Source organism: Liolophura sinensis, chromosome 9 (genome assembly GCF_032854445.1).
Source record: "Liolophura sinensis isolate JHLJ2023 chromosome 9, CUHK_Ljap_v2, whole genome shotgun sequence".
Taxonomy (NCBI): domain Eukaryota; kingdom Metazoa; phylum Mollusca; class Polyplacophora; order Chitonida; family Chitonidae; genus Liolophura; species Liolophura sinensis.
Window position 1 is genome coordinate 19,871,302 of NC_088303.1, and position 27,076 is coordinate 19,898,377.

Below are 27,076 nucleotides of genomic sequence, written 5' to 3' on the forward strand. Positions count from 1 at the left end.
CCTGTTTATTCTCTTACCGATTTCTTTATTCTGTAAGTGATGTGGAAATGTCCAGCATTGATGTGCCTCCTGCATCTAGTAATGGTCTGCATTATATTACTTGTAAAAGAGCTGGCTTCCTCATCGGTCGTAGGTGGAAAGGTCTGCAGCAATCTGTGGCTTCCCCCGGGCTCGGCTCGGTTTCTTCCCACCATAATGCTGGCCGCCGTCATATAAGTGAAATATTCTTGAGTACGGCGTAAAACACCAATGAAATAAATAAATACTTCTAAAAGAACAGCCAGAGTTATAGGTGACTGTCTGGGAACTGAGAACGTCTGCCCGTGTCACAAGTGGCTGACTGTATGTTCAGTTTAAGACGAGCAATTAGTAGATTCTCCCACGGACCAAGAGACAGAGAGTGGTGGGCCACCCTTGTGTGGACGTACGGTGAAGACCAATTCCACTATTATGCTTTGTGTACCTGTACGGCACATGTGGGAAAGTCAGTAACTTGCCCATATGATTTCTCATGGACGTTCATTTCCTCACATTCAGCATGAAGGGGATAGTGCAACGACTAGTTGATCCGCACCAGTATAATGGCTCAGGTGAGGCAGCTTACTTACCTTCGGTAAAGCGTCCGAGTGAAGCAGCACTAGATAAAAGAGCGGTGGAAATCCGTCCTGCAACAAGGCGGGACATTACATGCACTCTAAGGATTCCTTCATCCTCATATGACCGAAAAATTGTTAGTACAACATTAAACCCCAAACACTCACTCACTCCGTTTCCTCCGCCCATGAAACTGTTCGCCGTAATATAAGTGAAAAATTCTTGTGTTTGTCAAACATCACTCAAGTAAATAAGTGAAGTCATAAGTAATTTCCAGACCAAAAAAAAAAAAAAAAAGTCTATTGATTATGACAGGACAAAGCTATCAACCCAACTGGGAGCTGCTATATGCTGAGCGTTCATGCGGCTGTGAGATTACAAGTCCAGCTAATGCCATCTTCCTCTCCGACTGTACCTGGGAAGGTCTGTCAGCAACCTGCGGATGTCCTGGGTTTACCTCACTTTCCTACTACCATAATGCTGGCTGCCTTGATTGATGTACAATCCCGTGTCCAAGATGTCTGTGACCAGAACTATAGATTTGAAACTTGGCCTTTCTCACTGGTTTCTCCCCAAAGAGGATGTCTGGATGTTAATTTTTTTTTTTTTATTCTTTCCATCATGGCTACAAAGGGCTATGAATTATTAGACCTGAAGCGTGTCAATTTTTTTTTTCAAAGATTTTTTTTACATGCCAGACAGTGAACAAGAACACATTTTATCTATGGATTAATTTATGCTGTGAATTTTTTTCCCCTCTCGTCCTGGCCAATAACGTGGATGGAGGATCAAAACTAAAGTGCCCAGAGTAAATCTGACTGCTTCGCCATGTGTAGAATTGCCTTACCGAGATAACTAGTTTAGCGTGTGTTATAAAGCAAAAAAGTCACCAAAAGAAAACAGAGAATGTGTAAATTATACATACTTTATTACCTATCACAGTAAATACATGTTTGTATCTGTAACATGTAAAACTATATTTAACGCTACATAACAAACCACTAATAATTCTCAAGTTCTCCTCAAAAACAACCCTAAAAATATTCTTTTTGGATATGTTCAGCAACCTGAATGGAAAAATATTGCTTCTGTCATTTCCTCTATGAAAATCGACACGTTCACACAAGCTGTTTAAATATCCTCTAAATGGATAGTCTGTCACCATAACAGTATAAAGTGTGTATGTTGACAAAACAGAAAAAGCTGGATGGACAACTTTCAAAGCACAATATTAAGCAGTATGGGACTTAAGAGTGCCTGTAAATAGTAAAAAAACCAGCCTGTATTTGTTCATCATGATTAATCTTACTGATAATAAACACCCAAACCCATACATGTGTGTCGTGGGATCAAATGGCGGCGCAGTATGCCATACCACCCATGCAGAAGCTTTATATAGCACTATCCTATTCAACAGTAAGAAGACATGTATCTGTAGTTTTGAGTCCATATGACCAAAATACATGTACCGTGAATGTTGCCACCTTACACTTACCTTACGTGGGAAGGTTTTCCAGCAACCTGCGGATGGTCACGGGTTTCCTCTGATCATAATGCTAGCAGCCATCGTTAGTGCAATATTCTTGAGTACGGCGGAAACCCCAATTAAATAAAAATGAACGTGAAATGATCACACAACTGAACACACCTTTTTATTCTAACTCGCCATAACCTATCCCATTCTCAAGTGCAACAAGCGGCTGTCAGTCGGCCATTTCTGATTCCTGACATCCTGCCTTTTAACATGGGCCATTCCCTTAATCATTTTGCAAGATGTTGCAGTTATGATGCATTTTCTCACCACTGATATCATGGATTTTTTTTTTTTTTTTGATTGGTATTTTACACCGTACTCAAGAATATTTCACTTATACGACGGTCGCCAGCATTATGGTGGGTGGAAACCGGGCACAGCCCGGGGGAAACCCACGGCCATCCGCAGGTTGCTGGCCGACCTCCCCACATACGGCCGGAGAGGAAGCCAGCATGAGCTGGACTTGAACTCACAGCGACCGCATTGGTGAGAGACTCCTGGGTCATTACGCTGCGCTAGCGTGCTAACCAACTGAGCCACGGAGGCCCCTTGATATCATGGAAGTTCTTTTTTTGTACATCCAGATAAAGATGGTCACAAATAATCTGGAAGTGTCAGTATGTCAGAAGTCTGTGCGACCCACTATCTTTTACCATGAGCCATTCACTAATCTTCTTTTGCAAGATGTCACAGTTATGCATCTGCATTGTTTTTTTCCCCCCACCACTGATATTATGGAAATTTTTGTCGACACTCAAACAAAGAGGGTCTTCAATCTATGAAAACAAGATATACATGTAGAATACTCTGCTCACAAACCAGTGCAAAAGCACACATGCTACATAAACATAAAACAATGTCTGGACGGATAAACTGGTCCGCTAGTGCACAGCACCACACTGAAGAATGCAGTACTCATGTAATGATGAAATGCTAAGCATAAACCCATACAGAACAAGCTGTAGAATAATAAATAACTTAACACATGTATAATGCCTCAAAGATTAATTCGGCTGATCAAAAGGTCCTTTTCGATTAAAAACAAAACAGGACAGAAGTGTATTTTCTTTGGACGTTGCACGCTGTGCAACCATTCTGTCACAAACTTGGACGGAATGATTAAACATCTGAACAACCTCTAATCTCCCAACAAAAATGTACAGTACTTTGTCACCAATAGCCACAAATGACACCATATGTGCACAAAAAATGAGTTCTCTCCGAGGACAGGTGAAGGTTTAGCTGATCAAATATTCTTGGACTGTCCATTCCAAGGAACTTATCTCCCCTTGAGGTAGTGTTGGACATAGTCTTTTGAGCAGGACAAGTTCTTCACAATAATGGTGTCCCGGTGGACACTCAGCTGGATACTGTGTGAAACACTGAGCATGTCAGTGATTGGCAATGTCTGACATTTACTCGTATGACCTTGAACAGGTGCAAAGGTCTTTCAGCTGAAAGTCGATCATGGTGAATAACCCAGTCCTATATTTCTTCCCAGGGCAAACCAAGGGAGATAACTACACTTATCCAAAGGGTTAACAAATCACAGGGCCTGTACCTTGATCAATATCACCCCTTATTTTTTATTTACCCATGAACTCTTGCACAGGTACACTCATAACTAAACCACCTTTAAATCCCAGTCATAATCAGCAAAGTTCCTGGGATACTCAGTAAAGACCTGACCCTTCAGCTGTGTAAAATACTGTTATCTGTGTGAGACTTCAGCACAGGTGTGTCAACAGATCACATTCCCTGTCACCCAGCACCTCTTGCTTCTGTAATCATGAAGAGCACACCTTATCCATCCACCTAACAGCTACTGACCGACAACACACAAGCATGTTTCTATTTATCCACATCGTCTTCGTCAGAAGACACATAAAGCAGTTCTTGGTTGTCAGGCTCACACACGCCCTGCAAGCCTTTGTGGTGGCGTAGTCTGCGTACACTTTTCCTCAGGGTCTCCTGCATAGTTCTGTTCTCTGAGTTTGCTGCCTGCCACATCACCTCTAAATCCTCCTCCACAGCCCTGTAACAACGACAAAATATTACAAACCACTTTCTAAATACATTTACCTATGGGAAGGGCTTTCCACAATATGAAGTTAGATCACACTCTTGGCTCCATTATCATCTTTTCTTTATCATAAACGTATTCCACATGATTCTGTAATGTTCCTGATCCCAAATTTTCTCCCTCCTACTCCTGATAATCATTTCTCTATCCTGACCTAGTCTCTTCTCTCTCCCATACTCCTGACCTAGTCTCTTCTCTCTCCTATACTCCTGACCTAGTCTCTTCTCTCTCCCATACTCCTGACCTAGTCTCTTCTCTCTCCCATACTCCTGACCCAGTCTCTTCTCTCTCCCATACTCCTGACCTAGTCTCTTCTCTCTCCCATACTCCTGACTTAGTCTCTTCTCTCTCCCATACTCGTGACACAATCATTTCTCTCCACATACTCCTGACACCATTTTTTCTCTCCCCCATACTCCTGATACAATTATTTCTCCCCCCCTTGCTCCTGACCAAATTTTTTCTGTCTCCCATACCCCTGAACTAATCTTTCCTCTCTCATACTCCTGACTTAATCTTTTGACCTAACCTTTTTTCTCCCATACCCCTGACATCTTGCCTCTACCATACTCCTTACCTAATATTTCCCTCTCTCATACCTGTCCTAATCTTTTCTCTCTCCTACTCCTTATCTAACATTTTCTCTTTCCTACTCCTGATCTAATCTTTTCTCTCCCCTACTCCTCGCCCAATCTTTTCTCTATCCTACTCCTGACCTACTCTTTCCTCTCCATCATACTCCTGACCTAATCCTTCCTCTCTCTCCTACTCTGACCTAATCTTTTCTCTCACTCCTACTCCTGGTCCAGGAGCCTCCGTGGCTCAGTTGGTTAGCATGCTAGCGCAGCGTGATGACCCAGCAATCTCTCACCAATGCGGTCGCTGTGAGTTCAAGTCCAGGTCATGCATGCTCTCTCTCCGGCCGTACGTGGGAATGCCTGCCAGCAACCTGTGGATGGTCGTGGGTTTCCCCCGGGCTCAGCCCGGTTTCCACCTATTCTTGAGTAGGGCGTAAAACACCAATCAAATGAAATAAATAAATAAATACTCCTGGTCCAATATTTTCTCTCTCCTACTCCTGTTCTAACCTTTCCTCTCTCAAATAATACCGACAAACTATGTTTCCTCTTTGACACACAAGTACTTGTGACCTCACCTTTTCTCAGTGTCAGCTGACTGTAGCATCAACTCCTTCTCTTTCACCAATAGCCTCAAGTGTTTAATCTCTCTTTCATACTCGAGCCTTTCACTTTGAAACTTTTCTTCCTGTTCAGAAAACCTGAAATTCAAAAACATAATGAATTAAGGAAGAATTACTATTCAACTAACAACAGCCAAAAAGCACTGAAATGCTATGTGTAGTATAAATTTGACGCTAGTAAACCTTCTACAACTACTGTGACAAATTCACACCTTCATGTATGCCAATGAAATTCCCATTACCACAACAACCAGTGTCTGTGTCCATACATTCATTGCTTCTCACACTCAAACCAGAACACCCACTGTACATACCTGGCAGCCACTGTGTTCAGTTTTGCGGCAGCCTTTACTTTATACGTCTGAAATACAGAGAAAAGCAGATTATCAGGGTAGTGATCACCTATTACAAGTAATCCAGCTTCAAGTCAGAAAGTGCTCAAAGGTTAATGGTTCACTCTGGTTTCCACTCATCAACCTGACTGCTGTCGCATATAAAAGAAAAATTAATCAGCCTGGCCTAAAACACTTCATTGATCAATCTAGATGCAATGCTCTTTACCTATTTTCCTCTCGCCATAACTCGTCGTCATATGACTGAAAAATTGTTGAGTACGACGTTAAACCCCAAGCACTCACTCACTCTCGCCATAACACTGCCCACAATCATGTAAGCGAACTTTAATTGAGTACAGTGTAAACACCACGCAAATAAATAAATGTGGCTGGATTAATCCTCATCAAGTGAATACAAAACATAATATTCTGTATTCTGTTTAACGGTTTCATTATTGTATGCATTCACAGAAGCTCACAGTTTCAGACTAATCTAAATTTAAACAAGTGTTCAGGCGAACACAACATATGCCCCAACAAATGCATTTGTTTGAAATGTATAAAAGAACACCAGTAGCATTTTGGTGAATATAAAACCTGAAGGGAATCTTCATAAGTGTTGATGATAGACTTGTGGTTACCATGACAACCGCGCAAGTGGGTATATGTGTCCACCAAAACTTTATGCCGAAAACTGTTGAAGTTACAGCCCAGACACCAAATCATATCTATTTACATAAATAAAGTATACATAGGGAAATGGCAATCTGGTTACCATGACAACTGCAGAAATGGACAAATGTGAGTCATGACCCACGTATGAACCATGGTGCATGCACCAACCACTCACCTTGAGCTTTTCCTCCAGCTTGCCCACTGTGACATTCCCCTCTATTAGCTTGTTCATGGCTCTCCTGGTTTCATGTTCCTGATCTTTAGCCTACAAAGTATGTCAAAAAATAATTTAATAACTTAAATAATAAGTTAAAGTATATGTATGCATTATGAGCACTTTAATTTTATATCATATTGAACAATTTTTCAGTCATATGATGACAAAGAGTCATCACATGTAGGTGTGTGTGTCCATATACTGTATCTTCCTGTGACAGGAGTCCATGATGCCAAACTGCCGCCACTGAAGCATCATCCCACAATAGAAAAAACAATTTTGACACGTGAAACGTTGCAGTCTACTCTCCTTTCAACAACACTCGTTACAACACCATACTTGACTTCCAACACAAAACACAAGGGCAGAAACATATAGCTACATGTATGTTAACCACCTGAATATTTAACGACACCAACAATGCTTTATCGACAAACAAAGCCAAATCCCACTGACTTGTGCTCACCATGCCAAATGACTGCGCGGGGTTTCAGCTGAGGCTACCTCAAAAATCTGTTTCCTAGAGAAGGATTATGAATGCACTGGTTTCTAGATTGGGTTGTCAAAAAACACCGGCTAACACTTACCACTTTGGCATAGGTGTCCCTCTCAAAGGCATTTCTCTCAGCCTAAAACACAAAACCACAGTTCCAGTACCCAAAGAAACTTTTGCAACATCAAGCTTCAACCTTTTCAACCTCTAAAGTACATTTTTAGAGGGATTTAAGCATGCAATGATTATCAAAATGATAATGTCGCTCAGAATGATGTGTTTGTGTCACTAATAATGCAAGCTTCATAAAACTGTGCAAATTATTTTTCTGCAACCTATAGTTCTCTCAAAATCTTTTAAAATATTGGTAGCAGAGACAGTTGAAGAATTAGGGTAGCTATAATTACTGGCTCATCAAGGACATAATGTTCATAATTACACTTGACAGAAGTACGTAAAACAAACTGACAGCATCAGACGTTAATCACATGTCAGGAAGAACTTACCAGTTTAATCAGTGCAGCTAGGTGATCATGGGCAGACAGCTCTTTGTTCTCAGACAACTCTAATGCTTTGTTCATCAACTGGATTTTATTCTGCACTTTCCTGATAAATAAAGACAACAATGTCACATTAGCAAGGCCTCCCAAATAAATGTGTAGTCTCTATCTTACTGATAAAAAAAGTTCCCGCTGGCATATGCAGTTAAGACGCTCCTATGGCCATGCCCAGCTGTCGCTCATTCAGCTGCAGGCCATGCCCAGCTGTCGCTCATTCAGCTGCAGGCCATGTACAGCTGTCACTCATTCAGCTGCAGGCCATGTCCAGCTATCACTCATCCAGCTGCAGGCCATGTCCAGCTGTCGCTCATTCAGCTGCAGGCCATGTCCAGCTGTCGCTCATTCAGCTGCAGGCCATGTCCAGCTGTCGCTCATTCAGCTGCAGGTCATGTCCAGCTGTCACTCATTCAGCTGCAGGCCATGTCCAGCTGTCGCTCATTCAGCTGCAGCTTAAAGCCAGGAGGACTGTCAGGTGCCTGTGCTAGACATCAAAAAAAATAGCCATGTCTATTTGACAGGAGAAACTTGGATGATCAGGAAAATGACTACAAAAACACAACACAGGTGCCAAATTTATTATACTCAAAATTTAATTCACTTATTTTTACTTAGTTTCATGGGCAAAATTAAGAAACTTATCACATGTAAGGCCAGCAACAAACCAATGTCCCGACACACTGCCACTATGGGGCATTCACTCTCATAAGGGACCATCCCCATAAATCGTTTGCATTCGTTTATTTTTTCTTTTCTCCAAAAAGCCGAATTCGACCTACACCCTTCCTTTGCCCATTCAGTTAACATGATTTAAACAAATCAAACGAATCCCTGTATCGGTCAGCCACTGCATAGTGATACGTTTAAACACCATTGTGTAAACCGACGATCGGTAAAGAGGTTTTCAACGCTAGTCTACACAAGAAACAAACCCAAAGAATCAACAGCAAAAGTGGTTCAACTCATGAAACTTACATATTTTCACGATAGTCTACCAACACCCAAAGTATAGGCCTAAATATATGATCGGGCATATCCGTCAGAAACTCATACTGGCCTAGGCTACACTCGTACAAGTAGGCCCACAAGTGAGCCAAGTCACACCAGGTCCTGCAGGTTTTGTACCAGCCGATGTTGAGTGTTGACAACTATATAGCGCGATGGATACTTGTCCAAATCTGTGCTTGAGATCTAATAAAGAATATTTAAATCATCTAGTATGAACTGTATGTTATATCCAGCTTTGGGACTCGGGGTGTGACCGAGGCCGTCATGCAGGTGCTGGGGGTTCCTGCTGATCAAGCCCTGCTTCCTGTTAATTGAAAGTCTTACTTGTCATACATAACTAGGTGTCAGCATCTACTCACCTTGAATCTTGGTGAAACAAAATGTGCATATTTCTTTATTTCACAGCAGGCAATCCTTCCTTCACAAACATAAGTAGGCCTAGCAGCGGGCTTACAGATGAATATGGAAGGCCCCTTCAAATCCCCACTAGATACATACAAGCTGTCAACTCCAGCTTTTATTATTCCCAAATAATATTTTAATCATGCTTTATGTTTTGTGTTTGTTATCTGCTAATAATTTCTGAAGTAAATACATGTACCAGTTGTCGTTCAGTCTGATGTAATCCATATACACTGTACAGTTTGTTTCTCTATTGTTCAACTGAAAAGTCTGTCAAGAGTTCAGTTCAATCCAAGTCTGAGTTGAGGCTTTCAAAGGATGGGAGAAGAGGTGATGTACTTAATGGAAATGAAATTTACTCCAAGTCATACTGCATCATTAGTATCTTCGAGTATACCTTTAGGATAAGTAGTTTATATATATAATATATATAGTTTGGTATTTAATTTAACGCCAACGTGTCATGTAGTTTCATTTCATTTCATTTCATTGGTGTTTTACGCCTTACTCAAGCATATTTCACTCATACGACAGCGGCCAGCATTATGGTGGGTGGAAACCGGGCACCGCCTGGGGGAAACCCACGACCATCCGCAGGCTGCTGACAAACCTTCCCATGTACGGCCGGAGAGAAAGACAGCATGAGCTGGACTGGAACTCACAGCGACCGCATTGGTGAGAGACTCCTGGGTCATAACGCTGTGCTAGCGCGCTAACCAACTGAGCCACAGAGGCTGTCGTTGTTGTAGTCGAAATTCCCTGCTGTGCTAGCGGGACTACTTTCGCCAGGCCTGCTCCCTCTTCCGCTGTTTCCAATAATCGGCTCCAAGAAAAAAAAAAACAAATGAACCAATCCGACACTCATCGTCTGAGTGTTCGGTCGTTTCATTCGTTTTACCGAACCCGAGGCAAACGATTTATGGGGACAGTCCCTAAGACAATACTTTCAAAATCTGAACAGAGCTTTGTCAGTACATTTCATCACAGCACAAATCAGGTTTTCTTTTTTCACTTACTTCAGGGCCTTCTGTGAGGACTTCACCTCTGCTTCTAACTCATGATTTTTGGCTTTCAAATCAGTCAACTCATAAGCCAGATTTTTGCGTTCTACTTGAAGTGCCTGGAAACAGAAATCATTAACATTCATACACAGAAAGAAAATGTACAACTTCTGGAAAAGACCACAATTTGTAAAGATATGCATCAAAATCTGACAACATGAACTAAATTTAGAACACTTTTAACTTAATACACACCTTTTTCTTCATAAATAGATATTTAAAAACTACAATGAAATGATCAAGTTGTTAGAGCACCTGCCTTGAAAGTCAAAAGCCTGAGGTCAATGCTGAGTTTTTTGAAGTCTTTAAAAATTTGTAATCTACGCACTTCATCACTTCATCATATTTACATTGTTAATAACAGATACTTATCCCTTACCTGGTATTTGGTGCTGAGATTTTCTATTTCCTTCTGGTGAATTTCCTTTGACTCTGTTAATGTTCTGAAATATGACATACTCGTACTTTAGAGCACTGAAGTTTCAATGTATAAAATATACATATATGGGCAACAAAACTTTCAAATGAACAAAAACTAAACGGGCACAAATTTTTGGTCTCAAATCAGACAATTTAGAGCAGTTATTTTGTAGTAATCAAGGTGTGATAGAGAGACAAATAAATTAATATCCCTCACTCTTGTAGAAGTGTGAAACAACAAACTCTCGTGGAAGTGTGGGACAACAAATTCTCATGGGAGGGTGGGACAACAAACTCTCATGGGAGGGTGGGATAACAAACTCTCATGGGAGGGTGGGATAACAAACTCTCATGGGAGGGTGGGATAACAAATTCTCATGGGAGGGTGGGACAACAAACTCTCATGGGAGGGTGGGATAACAAACTCTCATGGGAGGGTGGGATAACAAAATCTCATGGGAGGGTGGGATAACAAACTCTCATGGGAGGGTGGGATAACAAACTCTCATGGGAGGGTGGGATAACAAACTCTCATGGGAGGGTGGGACAACAAACTCTCATGGGAGGGTGGGACAACAAACTCTCATGGGAGGGTGGGACCTCAAACTCTCATGGGAGGGTGGGATAACAAACTCTCAAGGGAGGGTGGGATAACAAACTCTCACGGGAGGGTGGGATAACAAACTCTCATGAGAGGGTGGGATAACAAACTCTAGGGAAAGTCTGCGATATTAACAAACTCTTGTAGAAGAGTGGCATAACACTCTCTTGTGGAAGTGTGGACTAACACTCTTGTGGAAGTGTGGAATAACATACTCTTGAGAAAGTGTGGGAAAACAAACATTTGAGGAAGAGTGGGATAAAACACGCTCGTGGAAGTGTGAGAAAACAAACCCTTCTGCAAGTGTGGGATAACAAACTCTTCTGCAAGTGTGGGATAACAAATTCTAGTGGAACCATGGAATAACAAATTCTCATGGAAATGTGGGATAATAAACTCTCCTGGAAGAGTGGATAACATTCTTTTGTGGACATGTGGGATAACAAACTCTCCTGGAAATATGAATAGCCACACAATGTAAGAACTGCTAGCCCTCACCTCTTTATCTCTGTGACCGTATGAATGGTCCTATCTTCTGTGTGCACCAAACTCTCCTGGAAATATGAATAGCCACACACTGTAAGAACTGCTAGCCCTCACCTCTTTATCTCTGTGACCGTATGAACGGTCCTATCTTCTGTGTGCACCAAGCTTTCATCATACTTCTCCTTCAGTTGTTTCAGAGACTTTCTCAGCTGCTCAATCTCTCGCTCACTGTCTGCCTTCTCAGAGGAAATACTCACCACACGCCGTGACAGCTTGGCCACTGGATGGACAGGTAAATACACAGTTTGGGATAAACAATGCTTTAAGCTTGGGCGAAGAACTAGGTATAGGTTTACAGAAACTTTAGCAGTTCTAAAGACTAGGGTGACCCTCTTCTTAGTCAATCAGCTCCTTCTCAGATGTTTACTGTGAATTTTACCACGTGACACCACCCTCAAGTTTAAAATTCCAGAAACGTTGAATGAATACTTAATCAGGAGTTTTGGTAAATTTTTTCACACTTGTATGGACATGTAAATGTAGGGATGTGTGTAGTGTGTACAAATTATAGGCAATTTTTTATCATATTTGTTGCACAGCATTTTACATATTGCTAGTGTGATGAATTACATAAGTAAATAGACCTGCATTATATTTACTTATTTATTTGCTTGGAAGTTGAGCTCTGGGGAAACCCAGGACCATTTGTCAGTTGACTGGCATTATAAGAAAAGAGAACGCCTGACAGTGGTCACTTACTTTCCTGTGAATGTGCCTTGTGTAGATCTTTGAACTTGTTTTGCTGGACATTAATTTGCTCCATAAGAATCTGGTTCTCCTCCAGTATAAGCCTGGCCTGCTCCTCAAGCTTGGACCTACAGCAAACAGACATGTGTAAATGACAGGTAGTGCAAGAAGAATAACAGTTGTGGTTCTGTTTAGCATACAAAAGAGAAACATTCAATTTCTACAAGAAATTATTGCATATACACATGGCATGGGAATGTCTGGACCAAAATCAAAGCAGGGGCCTCCGTGGCTCAGTCGGTTAGCGCGCTAGCGCAGCGTAGTGACCCAGAAGCCTCTCACCAATGCGGTCGCTGTGAGTTCAAGACCAGCTCATGCTGGCTTCCTCTCCGGCCGTACGTGGGAAGGTCTGCCAGCAACCTGCGGATGGTCGTGGGTTTCCGCCGGGCTCTGCCCGGTTTCCACCCACCATAATGCTGGCCGCCGTCGTATAAGTGAAATATTCTTGAGTACGGCGTAAAACACCAATCAAAAAAAAAAAAAAAAAAAAAAAAATCAAAGCATGCCCTAATTATAGGACAGTGTTCTAAACACGTGGTTCTGAACATCCACAAGTCATGGCAATGTCTGGACCAAAATCAAAGCATGCCTTAATCATAGGACAGTGTTCTAAACACTTGGTTCTGAACATCCACAAGTCATGGGAATGTCTGGACCAAAATCAAAGCATGCCTTAATTATAGGACAGTGTTCTGAACACCTGGTCCTGCACACACACATGGCATGGCAATGTCTGGACCAAAATCAAAGCATGCCTTAATCATAGGACAGTGTTCTGAACACTTGGTTCTGAACATCCACAAGTCATGGCAATGTCTGGACCAAAATCAAAGCATGCCTTAATCATAGGACAGTGTTCTGAACACTTGGTTCTGAACATCCACAAGTCATGGGAATGTCTGGACCAAAATCAAAGCATGCCTTAATTATAGGACAGTGTTCTGAACACCTGGCTCTGAACATCCACAGGTCATGGGAATGTCTGAACCAAAATCAAAGCATGCCTTAATTATAGGACAGTGTTCTGAACACCTAGTCCTGCACACACACATTGCATGGCACTGTCTTGGCCCAAATCAAAGCATGCCTTAATTATAGGACAGTGTTCTGAACACCTGGCTCTGAACATCCACAGGTCATGGGAATGTCTGGACCAAAATCAAAGCATGCCTTAATTATAGGACAGTGTTCTGAACACCTAGTCCTGCACACACACATTGCATGGCAATGTCTTGGCCAAAATCAAAGCATGCCTTAATCATAGGACAGTGTTCTGAACACCTGGTCCTGCACACACACATGGCATGGCAATGTCTGGGCCAAAATCAAAGCATGCCTTAATCATAGGACAGTGTTCTGAACACTTGGTTCTGAACATCCACAAGTCATGAGAATGTCTGGACCAAAATCAAAGCATGCCCTAATTATAGGACAGTGTTCTGAACACCTGGTCCTGCACACACACATGGCATGGCAATGTCTGGGCCAAAATCAAAGCATGCCTTAATCATAGGACAGTGTTCTGAACACTTGGTTCTGAACATCCACAAGTCATGGGAATGTCTGGACCAAAATCAAAGCATGCCTTAATTATAGGACAGTGTTCTGAACACCTAGTCCTGCACACACACATTGCATGGCACTGTCTTGGCCAAAATCAAAGCATGCCTTAATTATAGGACAGTGTTCTGAACACCTGGCTCTGAACATCGACAGGTCATGGGAATGTCTGGACCAAAATCAAAGCATGCCTTAATCATAGGACAGTGTTCTGAACACCTGGTCCTGCACACACACATGGCATGGCAATGTCTGGACCAAAATCAAAGCATGCCTTAATCATAGGACAGTGTTCTGAACACTTGGTCCTGCACACACACATGGCATGGCAATGTCTGGACCAAAATCAAAGCATGCCTTAATCATAGGACAGTGTTCTGAACACTTGGTTCTGAACATCCACAAGTCATGGGAATGTCTGGACCAAAATCAAAGCATGCCTTAATTATAGGACAGTGTTCTGAACACCTGGTCCTGCACACTCATATGGCATGGCAATGTCTGGGCCAAAATCAAAGCATGCCTTATTCATAGGACAGTGTTCTAAACACTTGGTTCTGAACATCCACAGGTCATGGGAATGTCTGGACCAAAATCAAAGCATGCCTTAATTATAGGACAGTGTTCTGAACACCTGGTCCTGCACACACACATGGCATGGCACTGTCTGGGCCAAAATCAAAGCATGCCTTAATCATAGGACAGTGTTCTAAACACTTGGTTCTGAACATCCACAGGTCATGGGAATGTCTGGACCAAAATCAAAGCATGCCCTAATTATAGGACAGTGTTCTGAACACCTGGTCCTGCACACACACATGGCATGGCAATGTCTGGGCCAAAATCAAAGCATGCCTTAATCGTAGGACAGTGTTCTGAACACTTGGTTCTGAAAATGCACAAGTCATGGGAATGTCTGGACCAAAATCAAAGCATGCCTTAATTATAGGACTTAATTTGTCTGGCTGGTGTTTCACTCTGTACTCAAGAGTATTTCACTTCTACGATGAGAGCTAGCATTATGGTGGAAGACAACCGGGCAGAGCCTGGGGGAAACGCATGACCATCCGCAGGTTGCTGTTAAAATTTTCAGCATATAGACATCTGGCGGTGCCTTGGTACTACAGCATTCCTCCTCCCAGCTCCCATTACGAGACTCACCAGTCCTGGTCGCCAGAACCTCCCTTCTGACTCCTGGTTACCAGCACCTCATTCTCCTTCACCACCTCCTCTGTCCTCATCTTCAATGACTCCATGATCTCCTGCAGCACAGGTCACCAGTTTTTGTAAGGGTTTAACAGGAACAACAAAGCTGTCATTGGATCACCTGTAGCTTTACAAGAGCAAGTGACATGTAAGATTTATTTACTTTACTGGTGTTTTACACCGTACTCAAGAAATATTTCACCTAGACAACAGTCTACAACATTATGGTGGGGTGAAACCCGGCAGAGTCCTTGGGAAACCCACATCGTGGGTTGACAGCAGACCCTCCCACACATGACCAGAGAGGAAGTCAGCATGAGCTGGACTTGAACTCACAGCCACCCCATGTATAATTATGTCCACAAAGCCAGAAGCAATCCTGCAATAGCATTAAGATTAAATGATGACAACATAGTGATATGGATCCACCTCATACTGATGAATAGCCTGGTCCTTCTTACTCAGCTCATCATCATAGGCCAGAAACAAGGGGGCCAGGTACTTGGTGTTAATCTGGAATCAAACAAATGTACAGACTGTATTGAGGATCAACTTGCTGCACAAGTACGGAATTAGCACCAGTATTATGGAAATTTGTCATCTTCCCATTCACAAGAATTCAGTGCAGTCTCGGTGTAAAGCATTAAAACCTGTCTGATAAAACAGAAGAATTATGACACAGGTCAAAACAGTCGTCACATTCTTGAAATTCACAGAGCATGTAATCTATTTATTAATTTGACTGGTGTTTCTGGCTTTAGATAGAAACGTGGTACACAGCTGAAAGTTTCACATAACCTAACCTAGGGCAGACCTTTTAGCGTGCTTCAAGTACAATATAAATCAACTTTATGCAAGACACAATACAGATCACTTATAACCTACAACAGACACAATACAGATCACGTATAACCTACAATCTCTGGATGTTTGGTTACTTTTACAACACATTTAACATGACAGTCACTGTTGGATTACGGTATCACATACTGTCTGACCGTACTATGCAAAATCATGTAGATTTCATGATGTTTAGAAGATAATAATTCACTTACCAGCCATGACGGAATTGGGCCTTTCGAGGGCAATCCTACAATCTCCTGAGCCTGTTAAGTAGATGATCATATACCTGTACACTGAGTAACAACACCGGTACATACACAACAACCACCTGTACACTGAGTAACAACATCAGTACATACACAACAACTACCTGTGCATTGAGTAACAACACCGGTAAATACACAACAAACACATGTACACTGAGTAACAACATCGGTACACAGACAACAACTACCTGTGCATTGAGTAACAACATTGGTACATACACAACAACTACCTGTGCATTGAGTAACAACACCGGTACATGCACAACAAACACATGTACACTGAGTAACAACATCGGTACACAGACAACAACTACCTGTGCATTGAGTAACAACATTGGTACATACACAACAACTACCTGTGCATTGAGTAACAACACCGGTACATACACAACAACTACCTGTACACTGAGTAACAACACCGGTACATACACAACAACTACCTGTACACTGAGTAACAACACCGGTACATACACAACAACTACCTGTACACTGAGTAACAACACCGGTACATACACAACAACTACCTGTGCATTGAGTAACAACACCGGTACATACACAACAACCACCTGTACACTGAGTAACAACATCAGTACATACACAACAACTACCTGTGCACTGAGTAACAACACCAGTACATACACAACAACTACCTGTGCATTGAGTAACAACACCGGTACATACACAACAACTACCTGTACACTGAGTAACAACGCTGGTACATACACAACAACTACCTGTACATTGAGTAACAACACCGGTACATACACAATAACCACATGTATATTTTAGAAAACTAAAGTTTCAGGAAATTTTTGTCATTTTAACAGGAATAACAAAGGTCCCCTGTTATTACTATTATCGCGCATGCATGTAAACATACATGTACGTGTGACTACTATGGAGGCCATTGCAGTATGTCCCCACAGAATTCAGGTAAACACACAAAATGCACTAATTGATATCAGCCCCAGTAAAACAGCATTCATAGGAATTTCCCGCTCGTGGTCCAGACTGGGACAACAGCTTGTACGAGGTAAACTCAATGAATATAATCCTTACTCCACAATTAAATATTCCTTAATGATTCAAACATTACCAACTGACAATGGATTGTTCAATCTGCAAATGGCAACAATGACAGCTATTAAGTCTTTGCTAGACCATGCACGACTCTGTAGCTTGATTCTGTAATTTTACTATTAGCTGCAGTAACAGTGTTAGCACAGTACTTTTGCCCTGCCTCAAATTATTTCATGCAAACAAATCTTGATACGCATCCAGTCCTGACGCAGTCTGAAGCACACGGTCATGACTGCCCTTGATATTAAAATATTGAACAAAAACATCCCCCCCCACTTATAAATTTAGATGCCCTCTCTGCTGTCATTCTAGTATTGACATTCCAAATTATCAGCCCTTGTACCCTAACAGAACTTCCGCGATCGCAATTTCCTAATGGTAGCAGATGAACCATGAAAATTTACCATCTTTGTGGGCTAGGGTCTAGATTTAGGACTGATGTCAGGTGTTAGTCAGATTACCCCATTCTTTAACCTTTCCACACATGAAAGAGCAACTTTCAGAGCAATTTATGCATATTTTCATGCTGACTTCGAAGACAAAACTACATTGGTTGGATAGGCCAATTTCAAAGCTTCACAAAAAGTATAACTTAGTCAGTCTGCGCAAAATAATACCTACAGAATATGACTGAAAAAACACATCACAAACAGTCCTGCTAATTCACCTCACTGCCATACTGCACTGGACGATACTTGGCCTGGTACTTGCTCAGCTCTATGTTCAGACGATGCACTGTGCTCTTCAGGATGTCACAATCTTCCTTCAGCTCGTGTAACTGTTTCTTTAACACTGAGGAGCCTACCCTGTCTGACAGGTAGAAAACAGAACAAAAGTCCGTTGAAAACATGTGGATATTTATTATCTTGTGATATAAAAAAATATAAGCACATTTGTATGTAAATTGTCAGTGCCTTTATGTGTATGAAACCCGATCACCTAATGTATGATATTCACCTTCCCAATGTCATGTTAGTTATTTACTTGATCCGTATTTCATATAATGCTCAAGGATGACGGTAAGGTTCATTGGTAAAACCGAACTGGGAAACATCATTCAGAGTACTTTCCCCATGAATCACCCACTCCATTAAAGAGCTAATCTAGCATCAAAACATGTATGTCCTAAAAGCAAAGTTAAATAATAAGGATCGAAATAGTCAGAATTGCTTTATTAAATTGTAAAAAAAAAAACATTGTATTAAAGCTGTTGTTATTAGTTTGAGAGGATAATACAATACTACAATTTTGCTTGCAATGATGTTGGGCAAGAACACATGACATCACCCATAACTGACATATTGCCACGAATTGACGTCATTCCCAATAAAACTGCCTTATATTTGACGTCATATCTGCCCGATTTATTGTCACATAATGAATATTATCACATCACGTCAGGAAAAGTTTATGGAAACTGCTGAGAACTTTGTTTTTAAGGACTTCATTTATGGGGGTTAAATAATGTTATTCACCCCAAATTTATTTGAACCGTGTTTCTAGATATATTCCATAGGGAGTCCTTCAAATCATTTTAATGTTTCTGCCTGGTTTCTCTTTGGACTTGAGTAGCACTTTCATACCTTCGCCTTTCCTCAGGGCAGAGTTCTCAGAGCGTAAATCTTCGCTGTATCTCTGCAGGTCAATAATCTGGACCTCCAGTCTTTTCAACACTTCTTGTTGTCTTTCGATGGAAATATCTTGATACACCACAAAATACAAAAGAATTCAACATCATGAACATGTTTATATAAATTCACATGCAATTTTGTTTAGTCTTTTCATTTGATTGGTGTTTTATGAAGCACTCAATAATTTTTCACTTCAGCGAGAGCAGTCAGGTATATGGGTGGAGGAAACAGGAGTAAACCGCAAAGTCAAAGTAACGACTGGCCGAGAAAAGATCTGAAATGAAGCAGTATCCGGTATAGTTTCAATCACACAAGCCACAACACAAACTAATGACAACAACAGTTTTTTCTCATTAATTAAGGTCTGATGTAGAATACATGTATAACATGTAGATGCACTTTTCAATTTTTATATTTTGAAACAAAATTTCCTTTCAATTATTGGTGACAGATTTTGTTGGAGTAAACTAGCCACACCAGCACCAAAAAACCCCATCTTACTCAGTACTGGCATAAACACCTGTAAGCCACAGTTCCAGCACAGAAGGTATAGTCTACCATTACTTTATTTACAAGGTCGTAGTCAACAGGTAATGCTTTCAGTACTGAATCCACTAATTTCCTGCCTTAGCTGTCATACAAAGAACCTTATTTCTACTGACAAAACAAAAATCATTTTACAAATGTCTTTTACCAGCTATGTTTAATACTAAGGCTTTACCATGATCCCTGAGTTTTCGCAATGATTCCTTGAGTTCTGCACTGTTCTTATCCAGGTCATTCTTTGCCAGCTGAAACACAATCATGATTTAAATATCAGACAAATCCACAACAAAAATAGTGCACTTGGGATTCATTACAAACCCCAAAATCTGTAAATGATACAGAAGCCCTCTCTGGATATTTGTCACTGAATGTGGTGACTACCTGTATGTGGCGTCATATTTTATATTACAGCAGACATTAATGCTTAAAAACTTGAGGTGATCAGTCTCACTCTCTATAGTCATTACCTCACCACAAACCCCTTTTCCAGTAGGGTTTTCCATAAATACATTTTATTTGTAAAAAGTTTACCATAAGTTATCATCATTTGCCAGAAATAGTTATAAAAAATTCTAATAAAAATTTGTGAGCAGGGGTTTTATATTCATTTCACATAACTGGAAATAGGACCTGCTACAGGGGTTTTATATTCACTTCACAAAGGTTAAAATAGGACCTGCCACATGAGTAATGTACAGGACATACATTATCTTCCGAGTCGATGGCCGGGAGGTCCCTGACAGCTCTCATGGCATCGCGGACCTCGCGTGCCGTGTTGGGTACAGTCCTGCGCAGCGTCTGTGGGGTAGTGGCCAGGTCCTCTTGGTGATAACGCTTCATGGCTAGGGACTCCTCAGGGTCAGAGTCAACGTGCTGCTCCGCAGCCGCCGCTATTGCTAACCCGCTGTGACGGTGATGTTTCTGAAATGTTAAAATCATGACCTTAAACTGTGGATAAAATGTCATTTGATCTGATACATCTAACATATCACAGACAGAATTATATTTTATTTATTTATTTATTGTATTGGTATTTAAAACTGTGCTCCTGCACGTTTAACCTTCAGGATGGCATTCAGGTTCATGGGTGGAGGAAAACTAGAGAGCCAGGGAGAACCAGTGACCTTTGCCAGATATACAATTACTGTATTTCACCTAGAGTTTGATATAAAAATGCACTTTAGGAAGCACATCAAGGTCATTTAGATGTGAACACTTAGGTGTCAATTGAATAATGCTAAAAAATATACCGGTGAAATACAGTATACTTAATATTCATGTAACATATTATTCAAATATCTTTTAATATTTCCAATAACCATTTTAGCGCGTTCCCTTGTACTGTCACACATTTGCCACAAATAAGGTGACAGACAGTGATGTATCCAGAGATTTTTTAGGTGCACTTTTTTTGACAAACATTTTCATTCTACTTTGTCTTCTATTCTTTTGAGGCTCCAAAACCCCTGATACAAATCTTCACAAAGCAAAAAATAGAAATCAAGCCCATAGGTATTAATGTGCAAGTCCTTTACCTTGCCAGTCATGTTGACATTCATCATAAACTTTCAGACAATGTATGGCTCGTGTTATACTAAGAATGTTTACAGCAGATTTGACACTGATGAAACAAAACAGATCAGATGAACCCAAACCTCAGTCAAATGAAGAGAACAAAATGACTGATCGCATGTTGGTATAATCATTACTTAAACATGCTCTTACCCATCACTGACTGTTGTATACATGTACGTCACTCCACACTATCCTCTAACCCTCTCACAACCGAGAACACACCTACTACTGAAGACAGTCAGCCTTCCAGCATTCTCTACCTGGTATACCATTACTGGTGTGCACAAGCTGTGAACTTTTACAGGCAGTACATTAAACATACATAAGAGTGTATGTCTGGGCACAAGCTTAATCCTAAGCCCTATACAGGTATTCTATTGTTACTCCAATCCAGGTGTTAAGTCTTTACTTTCCAATAAAGTCACACAGAAGTTAGCCACAAACTGACTTTGTTCTTTGGCAAATTAACTGTGTTCCACATGTCTATATCACATTCAATAATACATATACATGCAGTCACCCATTTGACTGAGAAACTAAATTAAAAACACAACAAACAACAAACATTAACAGCTACAAAATGCAGAATTAGTGTATACTTTAAAGCCACCATTTATGATTGCAATTCATATGAATAGCAAAGTGGTGTATGATTTTTTTCAAAATCTGATTTCACTCATAAGCGGCGCTCACATGAAATTTTTATCCACGAACCCCATGGTTCATTCACATTTGTGCTAATGGTTTGCGATGCACCCATGACTCTCATCTCTACAAAGACAAGAAATTGGCTGTGAACTTTTAATTCTGGGTAACAACGCCCAAAGCAGAATTCCTGTATTTTAAGAGCCTTCCCACAAGTATGTCTGCAGAACAAAAATACCTCCCAAAACAAACTTGGCAAAGTCAGGTGAAATACAATCGTCGACATCTTTGCTGTCTTCTCATTTTGACCTCACTCACAGACATATACGAGTGGCAATTCCAATAAATCTCTTGTGCCCTATACACAACAGTCTCTGTGAAAATCCTTGTTTCTGAATCCGTGATTTGTTCGTGCGCACTGGTTCTCTGTTCTCTAACTGGTCATACTCAAGTAAGGTTAGAAGTCAATTTCACAACATGTTTGATGTACCAGAGACATGGCCAAGAGGAGTGCCGGTAGAACTGGGGCCTGTTCTAGCTTGTCAAGCCCCTGCTGTATCTCAGGTGTACCAATAGAACCTTACACATAATACACACCTTCTGTGAGATGAGCTTATTAGGGACAGCACAGAGTCTGCCACTGGGTTTTGTTTTAAAACCCATCAAGCCCGTACCGTATCTCAGGTGTACCAATAGAACCTTACACATAATACACACCTTCTGTGAGATGAGCTTATTAGGGACAGTATAGACTCCTGCTCCAAGGTCCTGTCCTAACCCATCAAGCCCCTGCTGTATCTCAGGTGTACCAACAGAACCTTACACATAATACACACCTTCTGTGAGATGACCTTGTTAGGGATAGCATACACTCCTGCTCCAAGATCCTGTCCTAACCCATCAAGCCCCTGCTGTATCTCAGGTGTACCAATAGAACCTTACACATAATACACACCTTCTGTGAGATGAACTTGTTAGGGACAGCATAGACTCCTGCTCCAAGGTCCTGTCCTAACCCATCAAGCCCCTGCTGTATCTCAGGTGTACCAATAGAACCTTACACATAATACACACCTTCTGCGAGATGAGCTTAATGGGGTAGCATAGAGTCCTGCTCCAAGGTCCTGTCCTAACCCATCAAGCCCCTGCTGTATCTCAGGTGTACCAATAGAACCTTACACATAATACACACCTTCTGTGAGATGAGCTTATTAGGGACAGCATAGACTCCTGCTCCAAGGTCCTGTCCTAACCCATCAAGCCCCTGCTGTATCTCAGGTGTACCAATAGAACCTTACACATAATACACACCTTCTGTGAGATGAGCGTTATGGGGTAGCATAGAGTCCTGCTCCAAGGTCCTGTCCTAACCCGTCAAGCCCCTGCTGTATCTCAGGTGTACCAATAGAACCTTACACATAATACACAACTTCTGCGAGATGAGCTTAATGGGGTAGCATAGTCCTGCTCTAAGGTCCTGTCCTAACCCATCAAGCCCCTGCTGTATCTCAGGTGTACCAACAGAACCTTACACATAATACACACCTTCTGTGAGATGACCTTGTTAGGGACAGCATAGAGTGCTGCCACTGGGTCCTGCTGTAACCCGTCCAGCTCCTGTTTAATCTCAGATGGCTCCAGAATGTGATACCTATGGCCTGGAACACCAAGCAAATCCATCAAGTTTGAATGCAATCTATAGACATATGTAAATTATACAAATGTTTGGTGTGGAACATCACACGTAAGAATTCACGTTTATCCACTGGCTTATTTTACCTAGGAAGCCAAATACATCTCGAGGGAAACTATTACATCTGGCCTAGTATCAAATCGTGATAATTACTCAAGAATATTATTGGATCGTAAAAAATACAGGATATTTAAATCCTTCACAAAGTAACAAGATTTAAGAGAATAATCAGCTGCACATATACGAACAGTCTCAGATCAATATGTTCAAGCATTCAAATTCACCTTGGGACCTCTGTGGCCCAGTTGGTTAGCACGCTAGCACAGCGTAATGACCCAGGAGCCTCTCACCAATGCGGTCTCCGTGAGTTCAAGTCCAGCTCATGTTGGCTTCCTCTCTGGCCGTGCGTGGGAAGGTCTGGCAGCAACCTGCGGATGGTTGTCGGTTTCCCACAGGCTTGGCCTGGTTTCCTCCCACCATAATGCCGGCCGCCGTTGAATAAGTGAAATATTCTTGAGTACGGTGTAAAACACCAATCAGATAAATAAATAAATAAATAAATAAATCAATTTCACCTTCTCCTAGTTTTTCTTTTTTCACATTTTTCTGTATAACAATGGACACAATAGTTATCACAAGCCATTTCTAGGTGAAGCACTTAATACCTTGTGACTGTTCCTCTGCTTCATTAATGTCCACTGGTGTGTTGCGTGGGGACCCCAGACGCTCCCTCTCTGCTTGTCGCCGTCTCTCCAATGTCCCAAAATCCACAGTGGCATATCTAAACATGAAAACCAGAAAATCAATGAGGTGAAAGTATACAGTTTCATACCCTGAAATTCTACAATATTTTTGTCCTTGAATAATATATAACATAATTATAATAATATAATGATGCTTGCTTCTTGCACGTGTATCCTCTCCTGAGTATTCACAAACTAAAGCCTAAATAAAAAAACTTTAATAAAATGATTTGGATTAAACAGCATGCCCCCAAAAAACACCTCATGATCGCAAACATAAAATAAATGCATTTAAACAAAATTTGCCATAAACTTTCCCAATCAGGCATTTTCACTACGGCATTAAAGAGTTTGACTAACTATATATAATTATGATTATTTAATGCTGTACACAATAATTTTTCACTTACATGACTGCTTAGGCCAACCCTAAGGAAACATTCTTAGTTATGCAAAAACGTTATGCAAACAATGTGAGATCAAGTGATAATTCCCCCACTTTTCAATTTCATACCAAACTATTGTAATATTTCTATAGAGTAAAAGTTTCCCTTACCCTGGGTCATTCATATGTTCATAATCGTACAGGCTACTGTCTGGGTCACTGAAGGCATCATCAATAACAGGCGGGGCAGTGTGTGACAGTCGACCAATGGCAGAAGTGTTCAGCATTTCCGACACCAGACCAGTGTTGCGTGGGACAGGTTTCGTCACTGGGGGAGGTGTACTTGGTACGGCCAAGAAAGCCATTGGTGGCAAGAGGGCAGCTCCTATTGTGGACTGTACAAAAACACAAAACAACAATATCAGCAAAAATGGTTAACAAAACTATATTCATGCTGGCTTGTTCTTCGATTGTGGACCAACATAACTAACATGTATGTATTTCCCAGTCAGTAACAATGTACGTCAGTTCAACATCTAGAAACCAGAAAAATACTTGGCTGCCTGGTAATATTCCTTATAATATCTTTATGTGCATACATTTCTCAGGACTGGCAGTTTGGTTGTAATTTACAGCTTAGCTAAGGGTATTATATTGTCAGCGTTGGTGTTGACTTAAAATAAGTGTGATTTGCACATCATCACACAAGCTTTGTATCAGTATTTTTTACAACCAGCATAGTGACTGATCTGGGAAAAAAATTAACAATTTTATTAGTTTAACTGAAACAGCAGTGCTTCACACAGAGGAGAGAATTGGCCGACAGGAAAGAACGCCATAGCAATTTGGCTTTACTCCCCCACTAAAATTATGATGTTGAGGATACCATCCAGTGAGCAAGCAGTTTTAGTCGGCAGATACTGGTACTATCTTTACCAGTTACCATACGTTAGGAAATATGACTCTCTGTCAACAAGTCATGTTGCATATTAGCTCTATGGCAGGTGATGTTTGTAGATCATGTAAATAAAGTTTTGGTCCAGATCTCGTATGCAAGACGAAGCATATCACTAAACTGACATACATCTGACACAGAAATGGACAGGGACCTCAGACAACCACATCATACCGAGGGCAACATCAGTATGATGAGGAGAAAACTCTAAGAACCACTGAGTGCTGCGTAAGTCAATGTTTCTACATAAATATATATATATATACACCCACACACATATACTGGCCCACGATGAATTGTATATTTATGTCACTAGTATTTTTTCTGAAAGATTGACTCTTGATAAAACAAAGTCATATTATGTGCATTAACATGTAAAGGTAGACATTACAGATACTTATCGTGCATGGCACATTCGGCCATTCCCAAATTGAATGTCGGGAGCCTTTACCCATGCATAAAAAAACGGAATTTCATGTGACACGCTTTTATATACATATTCTACAGTAATCAGATATGTCAAAATAGAATGAAATTGGACATTTAGAAGAGCTGTCTTACCCCATCTTGTCCTCTCCCCCACTTAGTTTAGAAATATGGACGACAGTATGCCAGAATCAATGATGGCAAACTATTCTCGTGGTCATATATTCTTACCGGTGTTTGTTTTTATTTTACAGATATAAGTGTAATGGAGATTATTCTATTTTTGGTGAAATATGCATGGTCCCTTGTAAAATTTTTCTATTTCGATAATGCCCCTTTATTTTCTGCAAAAATCAGGAAACATGTGTCGCTTTACACTACATTTTGACAGTTTACTTTCTAAGGAATTCCCTAGTCCAACAGCCATGGAGGTCAATGTGTGTATAGTATAGTTTTTTTTAGTATTTAGTATTTACTGCCTGAGCTCATGGACCATACATGGACTAAACTACAACTACATGTCCCAACAAAGGAAGAAATGGTATGAATAAAATCTAGGCACCGAGAGGAGAATCTAAATATTTTGCTGTAATGTCTAACTGAGGGCTAGTCTAGCTGCCCAGTAAATTGATTCCTTCAATCTTTCGTCCATGTTTTCTTATTTATTTATGACACGTATACTTCTGGAATCGATAAATGTTCATGTTTATCTCATATCTCATGTTAATCCATCCCTCCTTATGATTAAAGTTCACATGGGAAATATTTCATACTATAAAATTAACAAGCTGTCAGTATAGTCATGTTGTTGTTGTTGTTATCTGTGTACAGACATGTTGAGCTGTCACATTCCTGTCTACTGCCAGAAGAATGCACTTGAGGAAACGGCCGCAAGTCTATCAAACAAAATAGCCAGCCCTTTCTAAAATTACCAGAAATTTAGCATAACACACAAGTAATCTCTGGGTCACTGTGTTTTGAAACAGAACGTAACTCTCACCATATCGGAGGCCGACTTGGTCCGTCGTCGAGCGCCCGCTTTCCCCAC

General features: G+C 40.9%; 1 protein-coding gene across 1 annotated transcript; it reads right to left on the minus strand.

Annotated features, from left to right (window-relative positions):
* Nucleotides 1–2,851: 2,851 nt before the first annotated feature.
* Nucleotides 2,852–27,076, minus strand: LOC135475318 (centrosomal protein of 89 kDa-like). Its single transcript, XM_064755167.1, has 21 exons — nt 27,029–27,076; nt 24,819–25,042; nt 24,185–24,300; nt 23,372–23,484; nt 20,312–20,527; nt 19,782–19,851; nt 19,013–19,129; nt 18,097–18,239; nt 16,296–16,346; nt 15,670–15,753; nt 15,196–15,296; nt 12,427–12,542; nt 11,782–11,947; nt 10,540–10,603; nt 10,116–10,219; nt 7,639–7,738; nt 7,227–7,268; nt 6,598–6,687; nt 5,727–5,773; nt 5,368–5,490; nt 2,852–4,163 (listed from the first exon to the last, which is right to left on the minus strand). Exons 1-21 carry the CDS (start codon nt 27,029–27,031, stop codon nt 3,980–3,982), a joined length of 2,274 nt encoding a protein of 757 aa, XP_064611237.1. The 5' UTR covers nt 27,032–27,076; the 3' UTR covers nt 2,852–3,979.